This window comes from Staurois parvus, unplaced genomic scaffold (genome assembly GCF_062004578.1).
Source record: "Staurois parvus isolate SC_StPar_1 unplaced genomic scaffold, SC_StPar_1.0 ptg000192l, whole genome shotgun sequence".
NCBI lineage: Eukaryota > Metazoa > Chordata > Amphibia > Anura > Ranidae > Staurois > Staurois parvus.
The window spans coordinates 5,149,720-5,177,457 of NW_028317988.1; the positions used below are offsets into that span (position 1 = coordinate 5,149,720).

Sequence of the window (27,738 nt, forward strand, 5' to 3'; positions counted from 1 at the left end):
GTGTTAGTGTGGAGCCATATTGTGTCTATACTGATCCCCATCACTGCATCACCATGCATGACACATGAACAACTGAAAGTAAAACTCCTGAAACTTCATGACAGTATTTTTTTTTCTCCATATTCTTCAAACCTACCCAGATAGAAAAAAAAACCTAACACACAGTATATGTTGCAGATGGGCCAACTAAAAAAGCCTGTTCTACGCCATTCAGTTAAAAAATGACAACGTTTACTGATATCCAACGCCACCAACAAGTTATGCTTCCCAGTCCATGCAACTCTATTCCGTTGGAGCCCTTCCTATATTTCTCTTATGGTACAGGGCTTACAGTCATGGGGGAACATGTGGCCTCCCCCCCATATGACAGTACTTGGGCTTCAGCAACCAACCAGAAGACCAGAACACCATGTATGGAGCGATAATGACATCATCCATCTAAGTAAGCTCGACACTGAGGTTTACCCAGGGTGGATTCTTGAAGTGGGCATGTCGTGAAGGAGATTGGATTAGTGGCTGTACCTTGCTGAGGGACTGGCTATCAGCACACACTGGGGTTTATTTACCAAAAGTTGGCGAGTGCAAAAACAGTCTAGCTTCTGAATAGAAACCAACCAGCCTACAGGTTTTATTGACAAAACATAATTGAACAAACTGAGGTTATAAACTGATTGGTTTCTATGCAGAAGCAAGACTAATTTGGCACTTTCCAGCTTTAGTAAATAAATCCCACTGTGATAAGTAGACAAGGTCACAAATTCAGTGCTGGTGATTGCAGCACTGGGAATGGGTGTGTTAGACACCTACAGTGAGATTTACTATTGGGCAGTGGCTAAAAAGCAAACGCCCATGGCAGACACCTAAAATGTGTTCTGCACACGCGCATTTATATCTGCCAAAGACACTGCACGGACGTCTAGATTTTTACTGTGTCGATTTCCTTTAAAAAAACGATTTTTAACACATTCTTAATTTTTTTGGAAATAGCAGATATTGTTTAAAGTGAAGTCCTGATATTTGGCAAAGCAAATTTCTAAGTGAACATGTCTCTGCAGTGCTTTTTCATGGTGTTAGACGTGCTTCTTAGCAAGTCTGCTTTGTGAGTCTGATTCCGGGCGTGTGTCTTTTTGTAAATTCGATTGGGCATCTGCTTATGGGCGCTGCTCAATAGTAAATCTCGTTGCGGGGTAAAAATAGACGGTCGCCCATAAAAATTGGGCATTCGCCCACGAATATGCGCCCACGCCTAATAGTAAATCAGGGCCATAGAGTCCCAGACTGCTGCACTCTTTGTTGGAGCAGCCCAGGTCTCTAGTGTGCTGCTAAGAGACTTACTTACTAAGGATCCCATACTTACTGTTTATACAGTCAGACTGTATTACAGTAATAATTTCAACAGGGCTTTGAACATTACCCACAGTTGAATGGGGTGTCATTTGTATCTAATAACCACTGGTACAATGGAGAAACATTGATTTTGTGCTAGTCTGGAATATATCAATATATCTGGAAAAAATGGAAACTTACCTTTTATTTCCTTACCATTGAGTGCACTACAGGACACAGGGCTTGTATTCATAACCCATGGGCTATATGCAGGAAATCTTCAGGTGACTGGCCTCTGGAAAAAACTTGATAGGGCTGCCCTTAATGTGTACTCATGTAACACCATACAGTCCATAAGTCTAGAGTTTTCAGTAATGTCCTCAGATGATAGACATCTTCTCTGAAGAGTTTATTCTTTCCACAACAGTTTTTATGCAAGCAAAAAGTGCCCACAGAAGACAGACAAGAGGGGCCTGTTTTCTGTACTGTATTCCAAGATAATGAATTTACTCCAGTATGAGGATTGAGGGCAGATTTTGGAAGGTTGATTAACCAGCCAAAGGTTTGAAGAAACTAATTCATACTTTGGACATTGGCAGATAAGGTTGTGGCTGAGGGGTCCTTCAGCAGAAGGTCATCCAAGTACCTGGTGACATGAATGCCATAGGTTTGCACTTTTGTAAATACAGTACTTGGAGCACAGAGGAGAGCCCAATTGGTGGTGCTACAAATTGGAAATGTTGGTCTCCCACAGCAAATTGCAGAAAGCATTGATGTGAGGGGAAGATGGGGATGTGTTGATAGGCATCTTGTATATCTACTGGTGCCAGAAATCCCCCTTGTCTTAGAGAAGCAATGACAGATCTTGCTGATTCCATATGCAGTTTTTGAACACATAGAAATCTGTTTACAGATTTTAGGTCCAGTATGGGGTATATACCCCCATTTGGTTTGGGACTATTAATAGTTTTGATTAAAAACCTCTGAACCTATCAGCTGGAGTAACTGGTAAAACCATGCCCTGTGACTGAAGTCTGTCCAAGACAGCAAGTAAACCTACTTGTATTTGAGCTGATGTTGCCAGATTGTAGGGTAGGAAGCGAGGAAGGGGAAGAGAGAGAAAATCTATTTTTTACACCTTTGCAACAGTAGATTGGATTCCAGGACTGAACTGAGATCCAGACTGATGCAAATGCCGATAAACAATCGATAAACAATCTTTTGCAACAAAAGAGAGTACTATGTCTTGGTTGTGAGATTGTCCACTGCTTATACACTCACAGACCACTTTATTAGGTATACCTTGCTCATACCTGGTTGGACACCCTTTTACCTTCAAAAAGAACTGCCTTAATTCTTCATGGCATAGATTCAACAAGGTGTTGGAAACATTCCTCAGAGATTTTGGTCTATATCGACATGATATGATCACGCAGTTGCTGCAGATTTGTCGGCTCTACATCCATGAACCATTGATACTAGGCAGGATGGATTCATGCTTTCATGTTATTTACACCAAATTCTGACCTTACCATCTGAATGTCGCAGCTAAAATTGAGACTCATCAGACCAGGCAACATTTTTCCAATCTTTTATTGTCCAATTTTGGTGAGCCTGTGCAAATTGTAGCCTCCATTTCCTGTTCTTAGCTGACAGGACTGGCACTCGGTGTGGTCTTCTGCTGTTGTAGCCCATCTGCTTCATGGTTCGACATGTTGTGCATTCAGAGATGGTATTCTGCATACCTTGGTTGTAACAAGTGGTTATTTGAGTTACTGTTGCCTTTCTATCATCTCGAACCAGTCTGCCCATTCTCCTCTGACCTCAGACATCAACAAGGAATTTCTGTCCACACAACTGCCGCTCACTGGAGAGCTTCTCTTTTTTGGACCATTCTCTGTAAACCCTAGAGATGGTTGTGCATCAAAATCTCAGATCAGCAGTTTTTGAAATACTCAGACCAGCCCGTCAGGCACCAACAACAATGCCATGTTCAAAGTTACTTAAATCCCTTTCTTCCCCATTCTAATGCTCGGTTTTAACTTTAGCAAGTAGTCTTCACCACGCCTAGATGCCTACATGCATTGCTTGCCTTGAGTTGCTATCATGTGATTGGCTGATTAGCAATTTGTGTATGTTACAAGGCAATATAACAGGTATACCTAATAAAGTGGCCAGTGAGTGTATATCTGCATTGTGTGCTAAACACTGCGGATTGTCTATTAATAGCCAGGAACTGGTCACAAAATAAAGGGAAAACCTGTTTTACCTTATCCACATCACTGGGCCAGTTAGGGTTGCACTTTTTGCCAGGGTGAGCACTTTACATAGGATCTAGTGCCCAAAGCAAACATTAAAGGTTGACCCTACACAGTGTTGTCCGGGTACAGTTCCCAAAACATAACACTGAGGGGTACTGATTTGGAAACGGCTAGATAGTCCAGGGCAATAAACAGTCAGATCTTGATAGAAGTGGAAATAGAAAAAAAATGGTTTAAAAAGAAAAGCTTCTCCAAAAAGGAGAAGATATCCAGCACCTAAAGACATTGCCAAAAAGACTGGAGGCTGGCTCAATGTCAGGAGTCTGTGATCGTAAGCCCTTGTAGTTTGCCCAATCAGGGTTCCCCAGGGCGCAGAGTCTGAGCCACTGGTGTGTGCAGAGTACTACTGCAGGAGACTGAAGGATAACAAGTCGAGGTCAGGGCAGGTGGCAGGAAAGGCAGGTAGATAAATCCGGGATCGGTACACGGGTATTCAGACACAGGACACAGGAAATAGTAAGCAGACAAGAGCTCAGAAAACTGTGAAGTTGTTAGGCAACTTTGCCTGCACTGAGCACATGTATATATAGGAAAGCAAACTGAAAGGTGGGCCAGCAATTGATGGAAGGGAAAGGATATATAAACCCACAGAAAAGTATGCTGATAGGTGAATACAGAATCCCACAACACGTGAAAGGAATCAGAGGACTAGGAGAAGCACTGCAGCAAGGAGGTAAGGATTACATAGACAGGACAACTGCAGGCACTCAAGGAGTTCATGGAGTTATGTGAGCATCCATTAGTGGTGGTCCTAGTAGTTTGCTAGTGCCCATTCATTTGAAGGTAGCCTGCATATACACTATTGTCAACGAATACAAGCACTGTGTCCTTTACTGCATGATTAAGATAAAAAAAAACCATGGTGCACGTCTTAGAATATAATATAATAATATCAATAATACCATACAGTTCAACAGCATTAAAGACATTCCCCTTTTTTATAGAATACTATTTTCATCAGCCCACTTCCTACAGCCCTATAATGACATATAACTTTTAATAATGTTACAACCAGTATGCTCTGTAGTACTTTATATTTATCTTTTTGAAGTGTCTGATGTACAATTATTTTGCAATGTGCTTCCAAGAATGAAATAAAAGACTATAAAAGTGCGATTAGATTTTTGACATGATATACAATGTAACTTAGCATAACTTGGGAAGCTAAAGAATTTTTAGTCAGGTTGAGAAAGATCATCTGTCATTAGTAAGTACACTCTCCTTAGCTAGAACGCACTGTAAAAAAAGAAACATTTTTTGCAAAAGGAAATCTTATAAAATTGTGAGGTCCACCAAACACCAAATTTAGCATCTGCAGGCTAAAACTGGCATTTGGATAGGTACCATTACAAGCACAGCAAAGCTATGCACATAATCAAGAGCACCAGGGAATATTTAACGCAGACCTATACACCTAAAACTAAATATGAACTGTTGTAATGATCCTGTTCTTGTAGACAAATTGATCTAAGGCTCAGTTCACACAAAAAAGGGGCATTTGTGATTTACCATACACCCACAGCATTGTTTCTCTACTATAGGACACCTACAAAGTATCTACAGACCCTGGATTTTAGGTTTAGTTGGCAAGCGTTCCAGGTAACACCCACTGGGTGCCTACCCTATACTCCTACCTTGAAACTGAATCCTCAGTTTTGTAGCAAGCTAGAGTAACCAAGATATAGAAGGGAGGGTGGAATGTGTCCTGTACTGTTCTCCAAGATATAGGATTTACAGCTAATTCAAAATTGTTTTCATCTTTATTGTAAAATGCAGAACATAGGCAAAGTATTTAGAGACCCTGGGACATCACCAAGCAATGAATGAGAAGAATGGGCAAAAATTAGGCAAGCCAAGCATAACTGTGCTAACAGGCCAAACAACAAGAGTCACCTTCAGAGTACCTAGGAAACTCCAATTGATCTGCTGGAACGGGTGAGTAAAAGCGCAGGAGTAGATTTGTCCTTGGGATTTCAAGCTCTAGAGATCAGATTTCTTATCCATCTTGCGATGGTGAACTTGATAATAGGGTGTCCCTTGTGAGGTCCTAAGGACAGGACAAATAGAGAATCTGTCTGATCAAAGCTGTAGCTTTGATGTAGACTCTAATGTCTTCGACTATGTCAGGGCTATGAAGAGAAATTCCCTTTGGATGCTTTGGAGCAGGGCATATGCATGGTATACTATGTCCTCATTGAGGTAGAAGATGAATACCACCTTTGAAGAGAGGATGATCTTGGGTGTAAGAAAACTTTGTCTATAAAGTATGATGATCCCCTGCCCACTGTCTTAATGATGGGAGATCAGGCTGGGGTGCAGGAAGATGTTTAGTAACATATTAGATGTTACACCCTGAATATGAATGTAACATGTTATTAAAGGTGAACTTATCATTTAAAGCACAATCCTCAAATACAGAGTTTGACAAAATGAAATTGTGAGAACTAGTTGCAGAGGCTGGGCCTGTGAATATAAATACAGCTTTGAAGAGCATCTCAAAATTCTGTCTGCAGAATCTTTGAAAGACGGAACATCTTGAATAGATACAGTGAGATGTTTGTTTAAAGGCTAAGTTCACCTTTAGGAAGATAATAAATGCACATATTTTTGCAGGAAAAAATTAGCATTTATTATTTTTTCCTACAGGAGTCTGCAAAGCATTGCACCCATGCTCCACTGATCTGGTCAGACTTCTGCAGACACATGCTCCAGCTTTTTGTCTGTACCTCTGTACAAGCTTTCAGTTAGAAACGTATCAGTGGACTACTAGTGCACTATTAAGTTCACTCAAAGTGCAGTGAGAACTACAAGCTGTGGCAGACAGAACTTGTCATCTTTTTAAATTCACAGATCTCTGTGAATGAATGTCACGGGTGTGTGGGCAGAGCCATACGCAGCTGTGATGATTTTACAACCTGTCACAACGCTCTTTCAGCGTTACCTATAATGCTACCACCTCCCCCTCACTCCCCCTCTCTGTTGGGGTCCCTCAAGGCTCTGTGCTTGGGCCCCTTCTCTTCTCCATCTACACCTCCTCCCTTGGCCAACTCATACACTCTCACGGCTTCAACTACCACCTCTATGCCAACGACACACAAATCTATCTCTCAACCCCCCACCTCACCCCTTCAGTCTCCGCCCGAATCACACACCTACTGAGCGACATATCAGGCTGGATGTCGCTCCACTTCCTTAAACTGAACCTCTCCAAAACCGAGTTTCTTGTCTTCCCTCCAGCCCGGACACCACCCCCTATTGACTTCTCCGTCACATCCAACAACGCCACCATCAAACCCGCCCTGCAGGCCAGAGTACTTGGTGTCATTCTGGACTCCAACCTATCCTTCCAGCGCCAAGTCCAATCTTTAACAAACTCGTGCAGACTCCACCTCCGCAACATCGCCAAAATCCGCTCGTTCCTAACCCCAGAAACCACTAAACAGCTCATCCACTCCCTCATCATATCACGACTCGACTACTGCAACTCCCTCCTCACTGGCCTGCCTCGCCGCTGGCTATCCCCGTTTCAGTCGATCCTGAATACGGCTGCCAGACTCATTCACCTTTCCAACCGCTCCATCTCTGCCATCCCCCTCTGCCAATCCCTCCACTGGCTTCTGATTGCGCAACGAATCAAATTCAAAATCCTAACGCTGACGTACAAAGCTGTCCACCATACTGCCCCGAACTACATCACTGACCTAATATCCAAGTACCGCCCAGCACGCACACTCCACTCCTCACAAGACCTCCTTCTCTCTAGTTCCCTGGTCTCCTCCTCCCATGCCTGCCTCCAGGACTTCTCCAGGGTGTCACCCATCCTCTGGAACTCCCTGCCCCAACCCATCAGATTATCACCTACTCTCCTCTCCTTTAGGCACACCCTGAAAACCCATCTCTTCAGGGAAGCCTACCCCACCCCCTGCTAACCTGCCGACCTTCTCCAATCTTCCTACCACTCCATCCCCCACAGCTATCTCCTCCTGTGCCACCACCCCCTCCCTCCTAGATTGTAAGCTCGAAAGAGCAGGGCCCTCAATCCCCTCATGTTTTGCATTGTATTGGTATTGTTCTGTCACATGTTCTGTCCCCCTTTGTAATGTACAGCGCTGAGCCAACTATTGGCGCTTTATAAATACTGTATAATAATAATAATAATAATAATATGTGACAGCATCTGCAGGGTAGATGAACTCCTGCCCACTGTCACAGGGAGGATCTCAAGGGGTGAGGGATGGGGGAGTGCTAGAATATGTTATACCATAAATACAGTAACATGTTCTAAAGGTGAACTTATCCTTTAACACTGAGATGGTAGGATCAACTACAGAATAGACAGCTGTTTGGTAAACTATATTTTCCAGTGGAGTCTGGCAAAGATTTGGAAGGAGAGAAGTTTCTTTCTGAGGATCCAATCATCTTAGATCGCACATTCTATGTGTTCATGAATAGGGAATGTCTTTGAAAGTTTTACAGGTCTCTTTGTACATAAAGGGGCTCCCCTGTCACCATTTCTCTCTTGGTGTCAGAAATACTTTTCAGAAGTGACTCTGATAGCAGAGGAACAAAGCAGCAGACAGAAATGACACTTAGTGTTCTTAACTGAGACAAGTACACACTATAGAGGTGTTTTCTTTGTTCATATTTCACAACTGAGGTTTACAACCACTTTAACATGCATTAAATTCACATGTGCTAAGCAGATTTTGAGTCTGTATCATTAACTAGTTTCAGGTGTTAGCGTGAAAGCTATTTATTCGAATGTTTATTCTAATTTACATTATTGAGCTTAATTTGGTAGGTGAAGCAGAATACCATTGCTTATGATGGAGTGTATAGTTTAGTTGCATTAGTGGCCAGCAATCACCCACCAGGAACATTTTTCTCCCTGTTCATGCTTGCTTTGCACTCTTTCTAGCATTTACAAAAATTATAATGACAGAAGGAGTGCTTATGACTTTGTATCATGCTGGTGCAAACAAATGCTGTTTTGTTTACATGTGCAAATTTTTGGACTTTGAAGTTTAGTTAATTGGGTCCTTACATTTAAGATTTAGCTATTCTAAGAAGCCTACATATGACTGAAACTGTTGATGGGTTCCCATGACCCACCGGGCTACATGCTACTTTAAGCACAGCCCCATAATTCACATGAATAGGTGCTTCATTACCCCCAGATTTAGTACCTTTCAGCGGTCACGGAATGGCTTCCTACGTTTGTGTATTCACCAAAAGATACAGCAAGTATCATGAAGATGTCTTGCTTTTAAATGTTGAACATACATATATTTCCCGTCACCTCTTGTCCTGGAGATACAACAGGAAGTGAAAATAGATCTCTATAACGTTGTCACTGGAACAGGTGCCCCCATTGCAAGATTTATCCTCACCTCTTGTTCTGGTGACAACTCATTGTGGTAACAAAGACAGCAAAAACAACTTTACAGGGAATTTAATTATATTCTACTCTGTCCAAAGCTATAAAAAAATGTTGGCTACACAGACTGTACACTTAAACAACACATGGTTTAACCCTTTCACTGCCACGAGGTGATGAATAAATTGGTGGCAGCACAGCCCTGTAAACAAACTCTTGGCGGCAATAGCAGGAGGCTGTTTACATTTTACTAGCCAATGGTCTACTTTCTAGTGGATATGATAGACAGTCATGGTGGGTGTCATCAGTGAGAGTGAAGAAAGATCAGTGAACATCATGAATGAAGCCAGAAGCAACATGTTTTTCATAGTTTCTGGTTTTGGAGCGCTCATTCTACACCCCCTATGTCCAGGGAAAAAGTTAATCAAGCACAATCTGTGTTTGTTTATATTCAATAAAGTACAGGCCTGACATTAGGGGTATAAAGACCCCTGATGTCTCCTTTAACAACTGTTTTACTGCTACAGGGCGGCTGCTCTGTGCAGAATCACGTAAATATGCACACGTGATTCTGCATTTATGGGTAAGGGATGCACATGTGCGCCGTCCTGCCCATGCTGTCATTGGTTCACAAAAATGTCAATTACCGGGTCCCGGCCAGGAATTTATGGCTAGGACTCAACGATCGACGGCGCAACTAACAGCCAAAAAACCAGAACATCCTCTAGTAAAACACCACAAAGTAAATAATCAATTCACTCCCTAACACACACTTAACCCTTTGATCGCTCCAGATGTTAATCTATTCCTGCCCAGTGTCATTAGTGCAGTGTCAGTGCTTTTTATTAGCACTGATAACTGTATTAGTATCACTGCATATTTCAGTGTCAATTATTCAGTCCCCACCCAGTGTCAGTTAGTGTCAGAATGCCTGCCATACTATCGCAGTCCCACCTTAAGTCTCTGATTGCCACCATTACTAATATAAAAAACAAATAAAGCTTCCAGTATATATACCATTATTTGTAGATGCTATCATTTTCACGCAAACCAATTAATATACAGTGATTGGGATTTTTTTTTACCAAAGACATGTGGATATGTTTTATAGCAAAAGTTAAAAATATTGGTTTTTAAAAAAATATTGTTGGTCTTTTTTCATTTATAGCACAAAAATAAAAAATCCAGTGATGATCAAATACCATCAAAAGAAAGCTCTGTTTGTGAGAAGAAAATTTTATAAATTTCATTTGTGTACAGTGTTGCATGACAGCGCAATAGTCAGTTAAAGCAGCTCAGCACCGAATAGCAAAAAATGACCTGGTCATGTAGGGGGATAAATCTTCAAGACGGCAAGTGGTTACAAAAAAAAATCTGCCACCTGCACTTTGCTATTACACAGGGGGCTTATCAACCATTTTTGTGACAGCAATAAGAGAATAAAAAGAAAAAAATATTTTAAAAAAAAATTAAGAAATTAAAGCATTCTCTGATTGGACAAGGTGGAGGGGCAGGGCAGTGACATCATGCCCTCCATCTTGTCTAATCAAAGAAGCACCAGTGCTGAGCGGCTGACCTCCTGTATTCACAATGGTTCAGCATGGGAACCGGAAGCAAGTGGAACTCATTGACGTAGCGGTGTCTACTTCAGTGATTTCCAGCTCCAAGAGGCATCGGCCAGGTATGGTATATACTGTACATAGTTTCAATGGTCCAAGCTGCACCAGTGTAACAATGTAAAAATAAACCATGCCTGGAATTATTCCTAAAGTAAATCTCAGACCTAAAATGTGCATGTTAAAATCTGTGCATTAAAAAAAATGCTCTAGCAGTGAATGGGTTAAAGAATAGTCATGACTCTTTAGCAACAGAATGGCATTACAGCTGTGTATATACAGAATGCAGCGTAATATATTCAAAGTTTCATCTCACCTTGAGAATTCTTTGTGCAAAATTCCGAACCACCTTGATGAAAACCTCCCGTTTTCCCAAAACACATTTTCTTGTTAATGTAGAGGAAAAGCAAAAGGAGAAAAACAATGGACACACCAACCGCTGAGAGAAAACCGACAGCCTCAGGAGACACTGAAAAAAAAACAAATGCATGTTTTTAAACAACCAGAGAGGCTTAGTGTTCATCTATTTTTTTTTCACAAAGTATCTGTAATTAATGATGCCAAATTCGAGAGCAGCAGTGGTCTGCGGGTTGTGCTTGGCCTGAATACCTACAGGTTTCATGGTCTGATTAACAAAGAATTGGGCAACATGAAAATTCAGGCAATCGGGGTACATGGAATGTATGATCCTCCCCAGGTTGGACAAAACTGCACGCATATTTTTATGAACAGTAAAGAAATTTGCATGCCACCAATTTGCACATTAATTCACTCCTGATTGCTTAATATTTTATTTGCAGATTTGGATTTGGGTCAGTGTTGACATTTTAAGGGGAATTTATCATAAATGGAACAGTTATGCATGGCCACCAATCAGCTTGTATCTTCAGCTTGTTCAGTTAGGCTTTGAAAATGAAAGAAAGAAGCTGCCTGGTTGCCAGGCACAACTGCTCCACATTATGGCTGTTCCAGTTTTGATAAATTCCCCTCTGCATCTTCAAAAAGCATGGGTTGTGATGGTTGGCACTTTTTCTTTGAAATGCTGGTATCAAGGGCTCAACATTATGCAAGGCCATTTGGGGCTCGGTGGTTAGCACTCTTGCCGTGACCGATGGTGTCAAGGGATCAGCTATTATACAAGGCAACTTCACAGGGAGTTTGTTCACAGGTTTCACTGGCTGCATCATTTTCCTACCATAACCAATGAATATATTGGGATGCTGACTGACTTCCACCCAAATAGAATTTACTGTGTGCATGTGGCTAGGATCCAGGACTATATGCTCCTGTAATGGTCCAGTTCCCTGAAATAAAAGCTCTGAATAATGTATTGAAACACAATGAGCAAAAAATAAATAGTTGCCAGCCAACGTAAGACCTGACTTTATATAGACATTCATATTTGGACTGATATTCCATTAATTTCAAGCACATGTTTTGGTCAAGAGAAACCACTGCCCAAAGATCCCTCAGAATCAGAGATTTTCCTGGCCCCGTATCGTGCACAGTGGTTCCTCACGCTGGTCCCTATGTCACTACAAGACACAGTAGTGATATAAGGGCCAGATAATCAATGGACAGCACTTCCAAACACTTAGCTCTGTGTGTTGCATGGCAATGTGTTTGTATTCTTCAGTGCTGCAATGTATATCGGAGAAAAAGCCCTTAAAGAGAAGGGACCTCTCAGTTCTGAAATCACAGAAGATAAAACAAAGACTGACTCAGCCAACCAGACTCCACTTATAAGTGAACGATCACCTTATCAGTGTATTGACCCTTTAAAAAAACAGCATGCTTAATATATAGACACACATGTGTGTTTTAAAAACGGATTTAAATTAAATGGCCATCTCACAAGGTTGCTGCCTGAATGATGGTGGAATGAACGGAAAAAACTACAGATTTTACGCGCTTTACAAAGAAAAAAAAACACTGTTAAAAGCTGCCATATAAATTAGAGGACAATTAAGGCATATTTCTTAAACGCTATCATTATATTACCTGTACTCCATGACATACTCTACCATTAAAAGCAATTATGTACTTGTTATTTGAAAAGATAGTTGGCGGATAAAGGTTGTCCCAGAAAACCATTTGTGATAATTACACACTGTGATACATTACATGGAACTGCCAATAAATGGGTATAACTGGCTTTTAAAGAATTGACTATAGACTGCTTTTACATTATTCCTCACTCCGTTTTTGACGGTATCTCAAAAATACCAAGCTAATAGAGTTAAGAAGTGGCCCTGAATTAATATCTACGAGGGGCGTTCAAGTCAAACCGGGACTTTTAATTTTACAGGTATAAAAAGAGATGCCAGCATGGTGGTACTACACGCAGTAGTAAGTGGCAACGTGTCCTATTACTGATAGGAGGCACGCATGTCGTGGGCCAGTCCAGAGACCGTTAATCAAGATGGCAGACAACAGTGCTAGTGCGTGCATGGAATAGCGTGTGGTGATGAAGTTTCTTGTGAACGAAGGCGTAAAACCCGTGGATATCTATAGAAGACTTCAAGCACAGGACCGTGATGAGACCCTCAGCCACAGTAAGACATTTGAATGGTGTAAACATTTTAAAGCAAGCCATGCGTCGATCAGGGACCATCCTGGCTGTGGTGGTTCCCAGTCCACAGCAGTCATTCCTGTAAATATTCAGCACGTGGAACGCCTCATCCTGGATAATCGACGCATAAGCTGGCAGGAAAGTGCAGAAGAGACAAATCTTTCTGTGGTAACAGTGAACACAATCATTGACTTATTGAAGCAGGCTGTCTAAGATAGTTCAGGTGTACTGACAAATCTTTCTATGCCAAAGCTTTCCAGGCATTAGTTAAGTGCTGGCATAAGTGTATAAATGTAGCAGGGGAGTATGTCGAAAAATACATGCAGTTTCCACTCTTTGAAATTTGTCATTTTATTATATAAACTCAAAAAGGTCTAGTTTGACTTGAGCACCCCTCGTACATTTAAAATATTTTAGGTTTTCTCAATGTATCCCTGGCATTGCAAGCAAGTTAAGATTGATGTCCATCAGACATGGCAATATGCAATGCTTCCTCCATTCTTTTGTGCAGCTCAGCAACATGTCTACACAGAGAATAATTTGTTTCAGAGTCCCTCATAGTCTTTGCACCAGTGATCCCTTGTGGTTAGCCCTGTGCAAATTTCAATTTACAGAGGAGTCTCTGATAGTCTGTCAATGAAGGTTCATTATATGGCAGAAGGTTTGTGGCAACCTATCACACCTACAGTATGGTCCAATGTATGTGGACCATACACTCCTCAAAAATATTGTGACAAGTGTTTCCAAAGTAGGATCCTGTTAGTACTAAAATATACAAAGACATTTTAGACAATTGTGCTTTTCTAGCTTTGTGGAAACAGTTTAAGGAAAGCCTTTTTCTGTTCCAGCATAACTGTACCCCTGTATACAAAGCCAGTTCCATAAAGACATAAGTTTGGTCTGAAGCAACTCGAGTGACCTACACAGCACCCTGACATCAACCATGCTGAACACAGCTGGGAAAATTGGCACAATGATTGCGAACCAGGTCTTCAAAATTAGTACCTGATTTCAAATATGCTCCTTCAGATGAATGGGAACAATTTTGGACAAAATCCTGTGGAAAACCTTCACGGAAAATTGTAGGCTGTTATACTGTAGCTGCAGAAAGAGGGTGGGGGCACAAATTCATAATAATGTCCATGGTTTTGGAATGGGATGTCCAACACTTTTATATAGGTGTGACAGTCAGGTGACTATAAAGTTCAAGTACACAGTGTTTATGGTTTTTATTACAGAATGAACCAGTTATTTTGACGAACACAGGTTCGTTTTACTTGTTAAAGAGACCTTTTTAGTTGTCAATGAAGGGCAAAGTAACAGGGTCATCTAACTTCCCCCACTCCACAGCAGCACATACATTTCCTGCTCTGTTCAGCTGTCAGAGAAAAAGTTGTATGTAAACTCTAAGCCAACTTAAGCTTACTGGAAAAGGGATCTCATCCTACCTCCATGTGATAGCGCTAAGCCAATCACCAGCTACCAGTGCTGTCACATGAGAAAAGGGGAGTGGGCCACATGTTTCTCCATTCCTGAACATGCCAGATACTCATTCGTTCATCTTTAGAAAGGCTGCTCTCAAAATTGTAGCAGAATGTGATACAGAACTATGGATGCGATCCTAAATGGGGGAGAAAAAAAGCATACAGTAACAAAGAAAATGCAGTAGACCAATCTATAATTGGCTCACTGCGTTTCTGTGGAGCTCCATGTTTATCCTGTGAGGTTTTGGGATTGGGCATTCATTTGAGAAAGCCCAAGAGGTTTCAGAGTGGGCACATTCAAGGGACAGATCATAGAACAGCAAGGGCTGGTCCTGGATCTGTTTGTCAGCTTGTAATACACTCCCCACAGATTGACGATTTTAGAATTTTGGAGCTGATGAACTGCATCATGAGACTCTGACTTTAGAAGGTAAATATGATAAACCGTCAAAAAACTGGCCATTTTAAACTGAGCATATGGTGAGAAAATGAGTAGGCAGAGATTACCTAGTGAAATCCACATGTCAAAATGATCATACGATTGAGGGAAACAGGCTGCCAAAGTAGTATGTAAATTATGGCTTTTCCTGCCCCTCAATTAAGGAACCAATAGGGAGGAACAAGGTTCAAATAAAATTTAAAGTCAATGTTTGCAGATGAATTTAGCTGCCTATATCTCTGGATCTACTTATCATTTTGATGTGCAGTTTACAAAGAAGGTATCCCCTACTTGGGTATTTGCCAATGATATGTTCAGCACGGCTTGCCAGGTCAGTGACAGGTTTGGGGAAACATGAACAAAATAAGGGGAAAATTATTATTAATACTTTTATTTGTTTGTTTTTTTTTGTCTTTGAAATCTTATTTTTTACATTGTTCTTCATACCCAAGTATTCTTTTGTGAGAGTTTAGTTCTACTTAAAAAATGGAAAAAAAAGAGAAAACAAAAACTACTAATGTACTGCAAGAGTTTAATTGTTGTTTATATCCAAGGTACCAGTAAAAAGACTTTTACTTACCTAATCTCTTGCTCCCTCAAGTTCCCTCTACCCTAAAAAACCAGTCCCCTGTAGACTCCTCTCTAAAGCCCTGTACACACAATAAGAATATTGGATGAATGATTTTCCATTGTTTTGCATGCTAGTCTCATATTGAAAGTGAAGAGAAGTTCCAAAAATGTTTATACGACATAAAAAAAATTTGTAACTGATGCAATGTATTTGTATTGTATTTTTGGACGAATACTGTACTGTCTAAAGTAAAATCGTACATTTTGATATCGCACAAGAAAATTGATCGTGCTTGTCCACTCAAATAATTTCAGACGAAAAATGCGTACTAATGATCAGATAATCGTATGATCCCTTCGAAAGTGGTATTTTTCACATGATTTTCTGATCGTGTGTACTATGCTTAAGGCAACCAAATGGGGGTTGCAGTCACTCTGACGTCATCAAGTACAATGTAGGGCCAATAGCCCTGTATTGAATGTAAGGGCCCGTCCCCAACTCAAAGCATCTGGGAGAAGAGTTGAGCTCCAGCTGCTGAGGCAGCAAGGGATTAGGTCAGCAAAAGTCCTTTTTCCTGGTACCCTACACCTAAAGGAGCATTTAACACTTCCATTGCAGAGGAAGCCACACTGCAAGGGTAGTCATTTTATTTACCATGGAGATCAGCTTTAAGCATGAATGGTAATTACATTCTAGGATATACAGATCACAGAAAGTAAGTAAAGTGTAACAGTAACCACATGAAAATTTCATTGAGGTCACAAGTCAAAATGTATACTAACTAAAAACAGACTATAGTGTAATTTTAACAATGTACCTGTATACATGCAGTATATATCATTTCATGAGATTATCAGAACAGTATTAACAGTTCAATAGTGAGGAGCAGTACTTTCATGAACACAAGCAACTTCCTGTCCACTAAACCTACTTTGGGGTCTCCTTTTGCTGATAGAATAAGGAAAGAAATCTAGAAGATTAGAAGATCATGTAAGTTTTCAAGTGATCCCAAATTATCACAATGATCAGAACAATAAGAATAGAAAAAAAAAAACCAAAGTGAGAAGAATATTTTTATGAAATGCACGCAGCAATAAAGTACAATCAGTCCTTACCTGTGAATCCTCTCTACCCCGATGATATCATGTAAAACCAGCAGTTTTTTAATAAAAGTTTAAAGTATTGTTAGAATATAATAAGAGATCCATTGTGCAATATCTCCATGTGCCCCATCACTAAGCGTACTACCAAGCGATCCTTTGTAGACCATATGGCTCCCTGCCTATATGTCAATGAAGCTTTAATTATTGATATCATTGCTGCAATACTATCTGACTGATGTACAAATAAGGAAGTCACGTGGGAACCTGAGAGCGCACATTACAGACAGCCTGCATGCAGTTTGTCTCAGCTGTATTTTTTAGCAGTTTGGCTTGTCAGCTTGCTATATTTTATCATTGTTACATATAGTGCAATGCAAGCTGCCAGCACAATAAGAGAAATGTATTGTTCTCAGAAGTGCCAAGAAACCACATTTCCCACAAAACACGAGGATGGTCTTTTAAGCTTTTAGTTCACTAGAAAAACCCTACTACTTAAAGGACAAAAATGTAATATATTACAGCTTACCTGTCTTTAGATGCAGTGGTTGCATTTACTTTTCTTTTCAGGCTTTTTTCCTTACAGTGATATTATACCCCCTAAAAATGTGTTATATTGTAGCTTACCAAGATGTGGTTGCTGCATTAGTTTTCATTATTTAGGCATTTTTTTCCACTTATTTCCACTTGGGGATCCATCCATCCAGTAAGTCTGTTATTTTTCAACTTCCATTTATAGACCAAGCTGTTAGAGGGTTGAGACAAACCATCTACCACTGACAAACGTACATATTTGCCAGCACACCACGAATGTCCAAATATGGTCCAAAAAAGTTTTTATTGCAAAAGGATCACATCACAGAAGTGCAATGTTTCAGAGCCGCACCTGATGAAGGGGTCCGGCGCGGCTCCGAAAAGTGTCACTTTCTTCTGTGATGTGATCCTTTTGCAATAAAAACTTATTTGGACCATAATTGGAGATTCATGATATGCTGGCAAATATATATGCTTGCTTGCGATGTTTCCAGTCCCAGCTGGTAGTGGCTATTGCACCCGCTATTGATGAGCCTTGTTTCCAGGAATATGTGCGATGGGAATATAGACAAGAATCTACCACTGACAGGCACATTCACAATGGTCAGCTTTTACTCATGTATGTTATTGAAATGAACGGTTATTGTAACTGCTCAAAATGTTTTCACTGGAGTTTGGCTTTGTTAATCAAGGCCATCTAAGTCTAGTGCATCTAACACTACCCCCCCCCCCAAGACGGATAATGCTACTGTCTGTGTTGCTCCACCATCAAGAGTGGAGAGACCCTAAAACAGGAAATGTGTTATTGGCAGGATCACCAAGTGAAACTAAAGTAAAAAAAAAAAAAAACTAAGAAAAAGAAAACTAATGCAGCCATCACATTTAAGGACTGGTAAGCTGATATACAGTATATATTAAATGTTTGTTTTGGATTTAATACATTTTTAAGATGTGATCAGGAAGAGTTCTGTAGTTCTTAGAAAAAGCTGAGAAAAATGTACCTGATAAGATTTCTGGAAAAAGCAACAAGTATATATTTGTACTTATCAAGCAGATATAACAACATGCTCTCAATGGTATATTTAAGGGACACTCCGCATTTTGTAATCTTAAATTACCTTTTCGTTTCAGTCAGCAATTCACTGTCATTTCTTAAAGATGAAGTTTAGGTATGATATTTCTAGTATAGTTAGGCCTTGTTCACACTAGTGTGATGAGATGTTAGTTTTTCTGCACGAGTTCTGCAAGGGCACAACAAAATCAATTGTTCTCTATGTGCCCTGTTCACACCACAATACTAGTTTTGCATGCATATTTTCCTGCACAGGAATCTTAATTAACATTAATCTAGAGTAAGTATGCATATCTCATACTTGAGCGATCCCTGTGGAAAGCTGCAGATCACTTTAGTAGTTACCACTACCACAATGATTGCTGCAGTCTTCAAGGTCCAGTGCCAAGGCTGCCCTCCTGCATAGTACCTGCAGATCACTGTAGTAGTTACCACTACAATGATTGCTGCAGTCTTCAAGGTCCAGTGCCAAGGCTGCCCTCCTGCATGGTACCCACAGGAAGTCACTTCCTTGGCACTACTGCCATTCTGAGTATGTCTTGTACCTTTTTCAATGAATACAAGATGTTTCTATTCAGACACAGTGGAGATCAAGTCATCACCGCCCAACTTCTCCAGCTTGTGCAATCAGTGAATGCCTTTAACATGGGACTGAACAGGAGAAGTCTTAAAGTATATGGGCAGCTTTACTCTTGTGCAGGCCATAGACGGGTCGTTTATCAGCCAAATGTGCATCCGCACGAAAAATCGGCCGATATTCACGCCGTTAGTGGGGCCAGGCCATTTTTCGCGGATCTTCTCGTTTATTTTTATCAGTCATCCTGGAAAATTGGTGGCAGCATCAGCAACGGGGCCGACCGATTTTTCGTTTATCGGCTGACAATTCGGCTGATAAACGGCCCGTCTATGGCCTGCCTAAGGGATTGTTCACATGTGCGGCAGTGACTGCCGCTCTTCTGAAAGGTGATCCAAAGAAAAGGACAACACAGGACTTGCTGGGATGGTGACAATGTTTATCGTGCACAAAAGGAGCATTACAGTTAATTGATATATGGAAATAAAAATGTATCAGTAGGGGTGAAATTCCTCTTTAAGCAAGTTTCCAGTATGCATTTTGCCAATATGCTTCTCACACATACTGTAGCTTAAATGATTGTAGAGAAATTACCTTGTGATCCAGCCAAACCCATGTGTTCTAGCCCGGGGCTGGCAATGCTCTTCATCCGCTACTGAAATGGCTGATCCTCCAGCGTTGTCAGCACCTAGAAGCTGCACCACTTCACAATGTATTGAGAATCACTGAATGCACATCAGCCTCTCCTCTCTCTACTGTACAAGTCTGAACTCTGACAACACTCAGTCCTCAGTCAGTGAAACAATAAAACAGCGCAAAACATGAAATGAATCAAAAATAATTATACACAAATCATAATAAATTCTGTGGTTATAAAATAAATGTCCAAAACCACCAAAATGAAAAAAATATATAAAATTTGTGTCCAAATACAAAAAGTGATGAAACCAAAAACAAAGAAAGTCCATTTAAACAGAATTTATTATGATTTGTGTATAATTATTTTTGATTCATTTCATGTTTTGCGCTGTTTTATTGTTTCACTGATATTTTGATTTTTATCAATCTTTTTGATTCTTATCAAGGCACAGCAGCATTCACTTTCAAATTTTTCACATAGTTCTTGTGGCGCAGGTTGTTTTTGTTTTAGTCCTCAGTCAGGCAACATGATTTGCTGTCTTGATGTTAGTGCTCATCGATATCTCTGTCCTCAGATTAGCAAGGAAAGGACCAGTACAGGAGATTAGTGGTTACGTGGTGAGAAATAAACACAGCTAAATAAGATAATTTTGTTGTTTTTTTGAAAAATAAATAAATACAAATTATAGAGTGAAAATGATATATTATAAATACTAAACACTGTATGCACAATTATTAAGTGAGTATTTTGACAAAATCATCATTTTTATGCATATTGTTCAACTCCAAGCTGTTGTACAGGACACCGGGAATTTGTCCTGGTTGGCAGATAAATTTTCCCGAAATATGGGGTGTGGGAGACAATTATTGAGACATTGCAGTACTCTCTAGATGGTTAAATGTGTATTAAGAGTCCTGACTACCAGGATTTTTGTCCCAAAGGGGTTAAGTCCCAGGTAAGGGAGGCTTAAATGGCAGCAGAGAGATATCAGCAGGTGTGCCAGGGAAGTGAGTGGGAGTGAGACTCACAACTGTGTAGCAAGTGGGAGCTCTCAGACAAGCTGAGACACGGGCTGCTGACCCCCCAATGTGGCCTGCTTGGCATCCTTACTATGGAGGTACCTAACCCCTGTATGGGACCGAAGATTAACAGTGAGCTCGTGGTTTAGCTTCTGATACCAGGTTTTGGACCGTTTATAGACTTTTGTTGAAGTAAGCTGTCTTTTTGTTTATCCATGATCCAAATCAATGAACTGTTTTGCTTTCACCAAACTGGCTGGTGGTCATTCCAGAGCTACCCCAGATTACACTGTATAAACTTGAATGCTTATTGGATTTAAGTATATCAAGTGCTGGGTATTTGTGTAAATGAGGGAGGATGTGGCCTAAGGAGATCAACACCCTATATCAAGGTGTGCATAATTATTAGGCAGCTTCTTTTCCTCGGGCAAAATAGGTCAAAAAAGAGATTTAACTGACTCTGAAAAGTCACAAATTGTAAAAAATCTTTCAGAGGGATGCGACTCTTGAATTGAATAAGATATTGGAGCGTGATTACAGAACCATCAAACATTTTGTTGCAAAGAGTCAACAGGATTGCAAAAAACGTGTTAAGAAAAAAAGACGCAAATTAACTGCCAAAGATTTGAGAAGAATCAAATGTAAAGCTACCAGGAACCCATTATCCTCCAGTGCTGTCATATTCCAGAACTGCAACCTACCTGAAGTGCCCAGAAATACAAGGTGTTCCATGCTTAGAGACATGGACAAGGTAAGGAAAGCTGAAACCTGACCACCACTGAACCCAACCAACAACGTCAAGACTGGGACAAGAAATATCTGAAGATAGATTTTTCAAAAGTTTTATGGACTGGTGAGATTAGAGTGACTAGATGGATGCGCCCACCGCTGGATCAGTAACAGGCACAGAGCTCCAGGTGGGGTACTGGTATGGGGTACTGGTATTATTAAAGATTAGCTAGTTGGACCTAGCTCAAAATTACAACCAAAAACTTATTTTATTGGGATTTTATGTGATAGACCAACACAAAGTGGCATATAATTGTGAAGTGGAAGGAAAATGATAAATGGTTTTCAACATTCTTTACAAACAAATATCTGAAAAATGTGGCGTGCATTTGTATTCAGCCCCCCTTAGTCAATACTATATACACCCTGTTCCAAATTATTATGCAAATGATATTTTTCTCATTTACCTAAATAATTGATGTAAATAACAGTCAGCATAATTCTCATGTTATCAACTATTAAGAGTACAATTCAAATTTTATTGAACAAACCTCCTAATGATAACAGGATTTTTTTTAAACATAAAACACTTACAATGCACTGTTCCAAATTATTACGCACAGTAAGTTTCAAAACACTTTATAGGTTGTAAAGAACTGAAAATTGTCATTTGTTGTGTTTGCAGCATATTTACTGAAATCAAACTTTTAACAACATTTAAACATTTTAACAGGTCAGGTTACATTGTAACATAGGACCCCTTATTTGATAGCAGCTTCACAAGTCTTGCATCCATTGAACTTGTGAGTTTTTAGACAGTTTCTGCTTGAATTTGTTCGCAAGATGTCAGAATAGCCTCCCAGAGCTGCTGTTTGGATGTAAACTGCCTCCCACCCTCATAGGTCTTTTGCTTGAGGATGCTCCAAAGGTTCTCAATAGGATTGAGGTCAGGGGAGGATGGAGGCCACACCATGACTTTCTCTCCTTTTATCCCCATAACAGCCATTGATGCAGAGGTATTCTTTGCAGCATGAGATGGTGCATTGTCATGCATGAAGATGATTTTATTACGGAAAGCATAGTTCTTCCTTCTGTACCAGGGAAGAAAGTGGTCAGTCTTAACCTCTTGCCGACCGCGCATAGCCGAATGACGGCTTCACCGTGGCCGGCCAGTTCTGAGTGGACGTCATATGACGTCCTCCCAGAACGCGCTCTCCTGCGCGCCCCAGGGGGCGCGCACCCGGCGATCTCCATGATCGCTGTGTCCTACGGACACAGCTGATCACGTGATGTGGTGAAAGGCCGATCCCACCGGCCTTTTACCACGTAATCAGCGGTGTCCAATGACACGCTGATCACAGGGAAATGCAAGTGCCGGTTCTCGGCTGCACTTTCCTCACGCTGTCAGATCGTGAGGAAAGTACTGCCGAGAACCGACAGTTGTCAGAGCGGGGATCGGCACCGATCATCAGGGCACTGATGATCAGTGCCCTGATGATCGGTGCCCAGCAGTGACACCCGCAAGTTCCGCCCAGCAGTGCGCCCACTAGCCCCGCCCACCTGTGCCCAGCAGTGCCCCCACCTGTGCCCAGCAGTGCACCCACCTGTGCCACTCTGCAGTGCCACCTACCTGTGCCCAGAAGTGCCACCCACCTGTGCCCACCAGTGCCACCCACCTGTGCCCACCAGTGCCACCCACCTGTGCCCACCAGTGCCACCCACCTGTGCCCACCCACCAGTGCTGCCCACCAGTGCCACCCACCAGTGCAGCCCAGCAGTGCTGCCAGTCAGTGCCACCAGTCAGTGCCCAGGGGTTGTGCCAGTCAGTGCCGCCAGTCAGTGCCCAGAAGTGATGCCAGTCAGTGCCGTCTATCAGTACCCATCATCAGTGTCACCTATCAGTGCCGCCTATCAGTGCTGCATATCAGTGCCGCCTATCCGTGACCCCTAATTAGTGCTGTCTATCAGTGCCGCCTATCCGTGCCACCTCATTAGTACTGCCTATCAGTGCCCTTTAGTGCTGCCTATCAGTGCCCATCAGTGCCGCCTATCAGTGCCCATCAGTGCCGCCTCATCAACGCAAATCAGTGAAGGAGAAAAAATACCTGTTTGAAAAATTTTATAAAAGAAACAAATAAACTTTTTTTTTTTTTCAAATTTTTTGCACTTTTTTTAATTTATAGCGCAAAAAGTAAAGCGCCCAGTGGCGAGTAAATACCACCAAAAGAAAGCTCTATTTGTGAGAAAAAAATGATCAAAATTTCATATGGGTACAATGTTGCATGACCGCGCAATTGTCAATCAAAGTGTGGCAGCGCTGAAAGCTGAAAATTGGCCTGGTAAGGAAGGGGGTATAAGTGCCTGGTAGGCAAGTGGTTAAACTCCACATACTTTGCAGAGGTCATCTTTACACCTTCGGGGACCCTAAAGGGGCCGACCAGCTCTGTTCCCATGATTCCAGCCCAAAACATGACTCCACCACCGCCTAGCTGATGTCGCAGCCTTGTTGGAACAGGGTGGCCGTCCTCCAATCATCCACTACTCCATCCATCTGGACCATCCAGGGTTGCACGGCACTCATCAGTGAACAAGACTGTTTGAAAATTAGTCTTCATGTATTTTTCTGCCCAATGCAGCCGTTTCTGCTTGTGAGCATTGGTTAGTGGTGGCTGAATAGAAGGTTTATGCACAGTTGCAAGACTCTGGAGGACTCTACACCTTGATGTCCGTGGGACTCCAGAGGCACCAGCAGCTTCAAATATCTGTTTGCTGCTATGTAATGGTATTTTAGCAGCTGCTCTGTTGATCCGATGCATGGATCTGGCAGAAATCTTCCTCAATGTGCCTTTATCTGCACAAACCCGTCTGTGCTCTGAATCAGCCACAAATCTCTTAATAGTGCGATGATCACGCTTACGTTTTCGTGAAATATCTAATGTTTACATACCTCGTCCAAGGCATTGAACTATTTCACTCTTTTCGGCAGCAAAGAGATCCTTTTTCTTCCCCATATTGCTTGAAAATGGTGCTCTGCTTAATAATGTGGAACACCCTCCTTTAGTAGTTTTTCCTTAAATTGGGCTCACCGGCCAATCTAATTATCACAGGTGTCCGAGATTGTTTTCAGTGATCAAAAGAGCCCTGACACACAATGCCATCCATGAGTTACACTGAAAAACAAAATATTTAATCTTTGTGACACCCAAAAAGAATTTGCATACTAATTTTTGAACACGGTGTAGACCAGCAATGGGCAAACTACGGCCCGGCGGACCTTTTAATCCGGCCCGCGGAGCTAGGCTCCCGCTAGGCTCCTCTCACAGTCCGCCCTGAAGATCTGTCCCCCTCGACGTATCTGCGCATGTGCCGGAGATCGCCGATCGGCTGCTAATGCCTGAAACTGGCACATGCGCAGATACGTCGAGGGGGACAGATCCTCATAGGAGACAGATTTTCTTGCTACACCGGAGCGGCGCGGGAACACGGCAAGAGGAACGCGCGGAGCAAAGGTAAGTGAATTGACACAGGGGGGACTTAATATGGGGGATGAATTACTATATGGGGGATGAATTACTATAGGGGGGATGAATTACTATATGGGGGTTGAATTACTATATGGGGGATGAATTACTATGGGGGATGAATTACTATATGGGGGATGAATTACTATATGTGGGATGAATTACTATGGGGGATGAATTACTATATGGGGGATGAATTACTATATGGGGGATGAATTACTATATGGGGGGATGAATTACTATATGGGGGATGAATTACTATGGGGGATGAATTACTATATGGGGGATGAATTACTATGGGGGATAAATTACTATGGGGGATAAATTACTATATGGGGGATAAATTACTATAGGGGGGATGAATTACTATATGGGGGATGAATCTATGGGGGATGAATTACTATGGGGGATGAATTACTATATGGGGGATTAATTACTATATGGGGGATAAATTACTATGCTTACTATGGGGGAATATTACTATATTTACTATGGATGGCATGGTAGTGGCTGGGCCGGCCAGCAGCTAGTGGGGGGCGGGGCAGTGGGGGAGTATGGATTGAGCCAAGAAGAAAGCACTGCGCAGTCTCATTTGGTGACTGGTGGTGATTGTGCGGCCTGCATCTTTTCCCCTGCTACACAGTAAGTAGTGGTTGTTAAGCAAGTTAAAGCAAGTCAAGACTTGAGTGTGAGCTTTCCCTCCCTCTGACTGTCAGAGTGACCAAGAATATTTAACTTTTTTTGCAGAGTCCCAAAATGAGTGGGGCAAAGAAAAGAAAAGTGGACAGTGAATGCAGAGTGTTTAAGAATGAATGGATAGCAAAATATTTTTTTACGGAAGTCCGATCAATGGCTGTATGTCTCATATGTCAGGAAACTGTTGCGGTTTTCAAAGAATATAATATCAGCCGTCATTTTGCCACGAAGCATGCTAACTATGCTAGCAATCAGTCGCCCCAAGAACGGGGGTCTACAGCTCGGAGGTTGATGGCTAAATTACAGGCTCAGCAAAATTTATTTCACAGACAAACTGCGATTCAAGAGTCAACTATCAAAGCAAGTTTTATGCTCTCATTCAAATTAGCACAAGCTAGTAAACCCCTCTCTGAAGGAGAGTTTTTGAAAGAATGCATGATAGAGACCGCAGGTCTTTTGTGTCCAGAGAGCAAAGACAAGTTTGAAAAACTCAGTTTATCACGCAGGACAGTGACTCGTCGTGTGGAACTGATTGATGAAGACATAACAAACAAGTTAAATAATATTGCAGAGTCCTTTAAATTATATTCGCTAGCACTGGACGAAAGTACAGACATAAAAGATACAGCTCAGCTCTTAATTTTTATCCGAGGGATTAGCGACAGTTTTGAAATAACAGAGGAGTTTTTGGCCATGGAGCCACTTAAAGGAAAAACACGTGGAGAAGATTTGTATGACCGGGTGTCTGCTGTCATCAAGAGTATGAAGCTACCTTGGAGTAAACTTGCTAATGTCACTACGGATGGATCTCCAAATTTAACTGGAAAAAATGTGGGATTGCTGAAAAGAATTCAGGATAAAGTGAAAGAGGAAAACCCTGAGCAAGAAGTTATTTTTCTCCACTGCATCATACACCAAGAATCTTTGTGTAAATCTGTATTACAGCTTAGTCATGTTGTGAATCCAGTTATAAAGCTTGTTAACTGCATACGAGCAAAGGGACTTCAGCACCGTCAGTTCATTGCATTTCTGGAGGAAACCAACGCAGACCACCAAGACTTGCTTTACCACTCTCGTGTCCGCTGGTTGAGTTTGGGCAAAGTGTTTAAACGAGTGTGGGATCTTAAAGAAGCGATTGATACATTTTTGGAGTTAATGGGGAAGTCTGATGATTTTCCAGAGCTGAGCGACAAGAATTGGCTGTGTGACTTTGCATTTGCTGTTGACATTTTTTCTCACATGAATGAGCTTAACGTCAAGCTACAGGGAAAAGACCTGTATGTGCACAACATGTATAGTAATGTAAATGCCTTCAAAGCCAAGTTGACTTTTTTTTCTAGGCAAATTTCAAAGAAAAACTTCTCTCATTTTCCCACACTAGCCACACAGGAAAAGGCCATCCAAAATGTGAATAAATATAGCAAATCACTGAATGACCTGCATGAAGAATTCTGTCGTCGGTTTTCAGATTTTGAAAAAATTGAAAAGTCACTTCAGCTGGTGGCCTGTCCCTTGTCACAAAACCCAGAAACAGCACCACAAGAAGTGCAATTGGAACTAATCGATCTTCAATCTGATGCAATCTTAAAGAAGAACTTCCACTCTCTTCCACTAAAAGAGTTCTATGCCTCACTTAAAGATGACTGTTTTCCAAACCTCCGGGGGATGGCACAGAAGATTCTGACCTTGTTTGGCTCGACCTACGTGTGTGAGCAGACGTTCAGCGTCATGAACATCAATAAATCCCATCACAGATCCCAGTTAACTGACCAACACCTCAGATCTATTCTGCGAATTGCAACAACAAAACTAACTCCTGACTTTGATGCCTTAACAAAAAAGGGAGACCAACAACACTGTTCCCACTAAAATTGAAGGCACTATTTTATGAAAGAAATACATTGCATAAAAGTTTTGTAAAATAACTCTTTTTATGCTTTTCTACCTTAAACTAATCTAAACATTTAATGTTACAAATTTTAACTTAATTTATATTAATTCACACATACACATCATTCATCTACTCTTGGTCCGGCCCCCGGGTCCAATATATGAACCCATTGCGGCCCTCAAGTCAAAAAGTTTGCCCACCCCTGGTGTAGACCCACTTTTCACTGCAATTACAGTTGCAAGTCTTTTTCTTTACC

The 27,738-nt window shown here is 41.4% G+C and overlaps 1 protein-coding gene across 1 annotated transcript in view; it reads right to left on the reverse strand.

Moving 5' to 3' along the window:
- LOC149461777 (synaptotagmin-14-like) overlaps window positions 1-27,738 on the reverse strand; it is a 320,275-nt gene that overhangs the window by 208,185 nt on the left and 84,352 nt on the right. Inside the window, exon 3 of the mRNA XM_089677813.1 lies at window positions 10,957-11,109. Within this exon, the coding sequence (XP_089533939.1) occupies window positions 10,957-11,109 (153 nt within the window). The remainder of the gene's footprint in view (window positions 1-10,956; window positions 11,110-27,738) is intronic.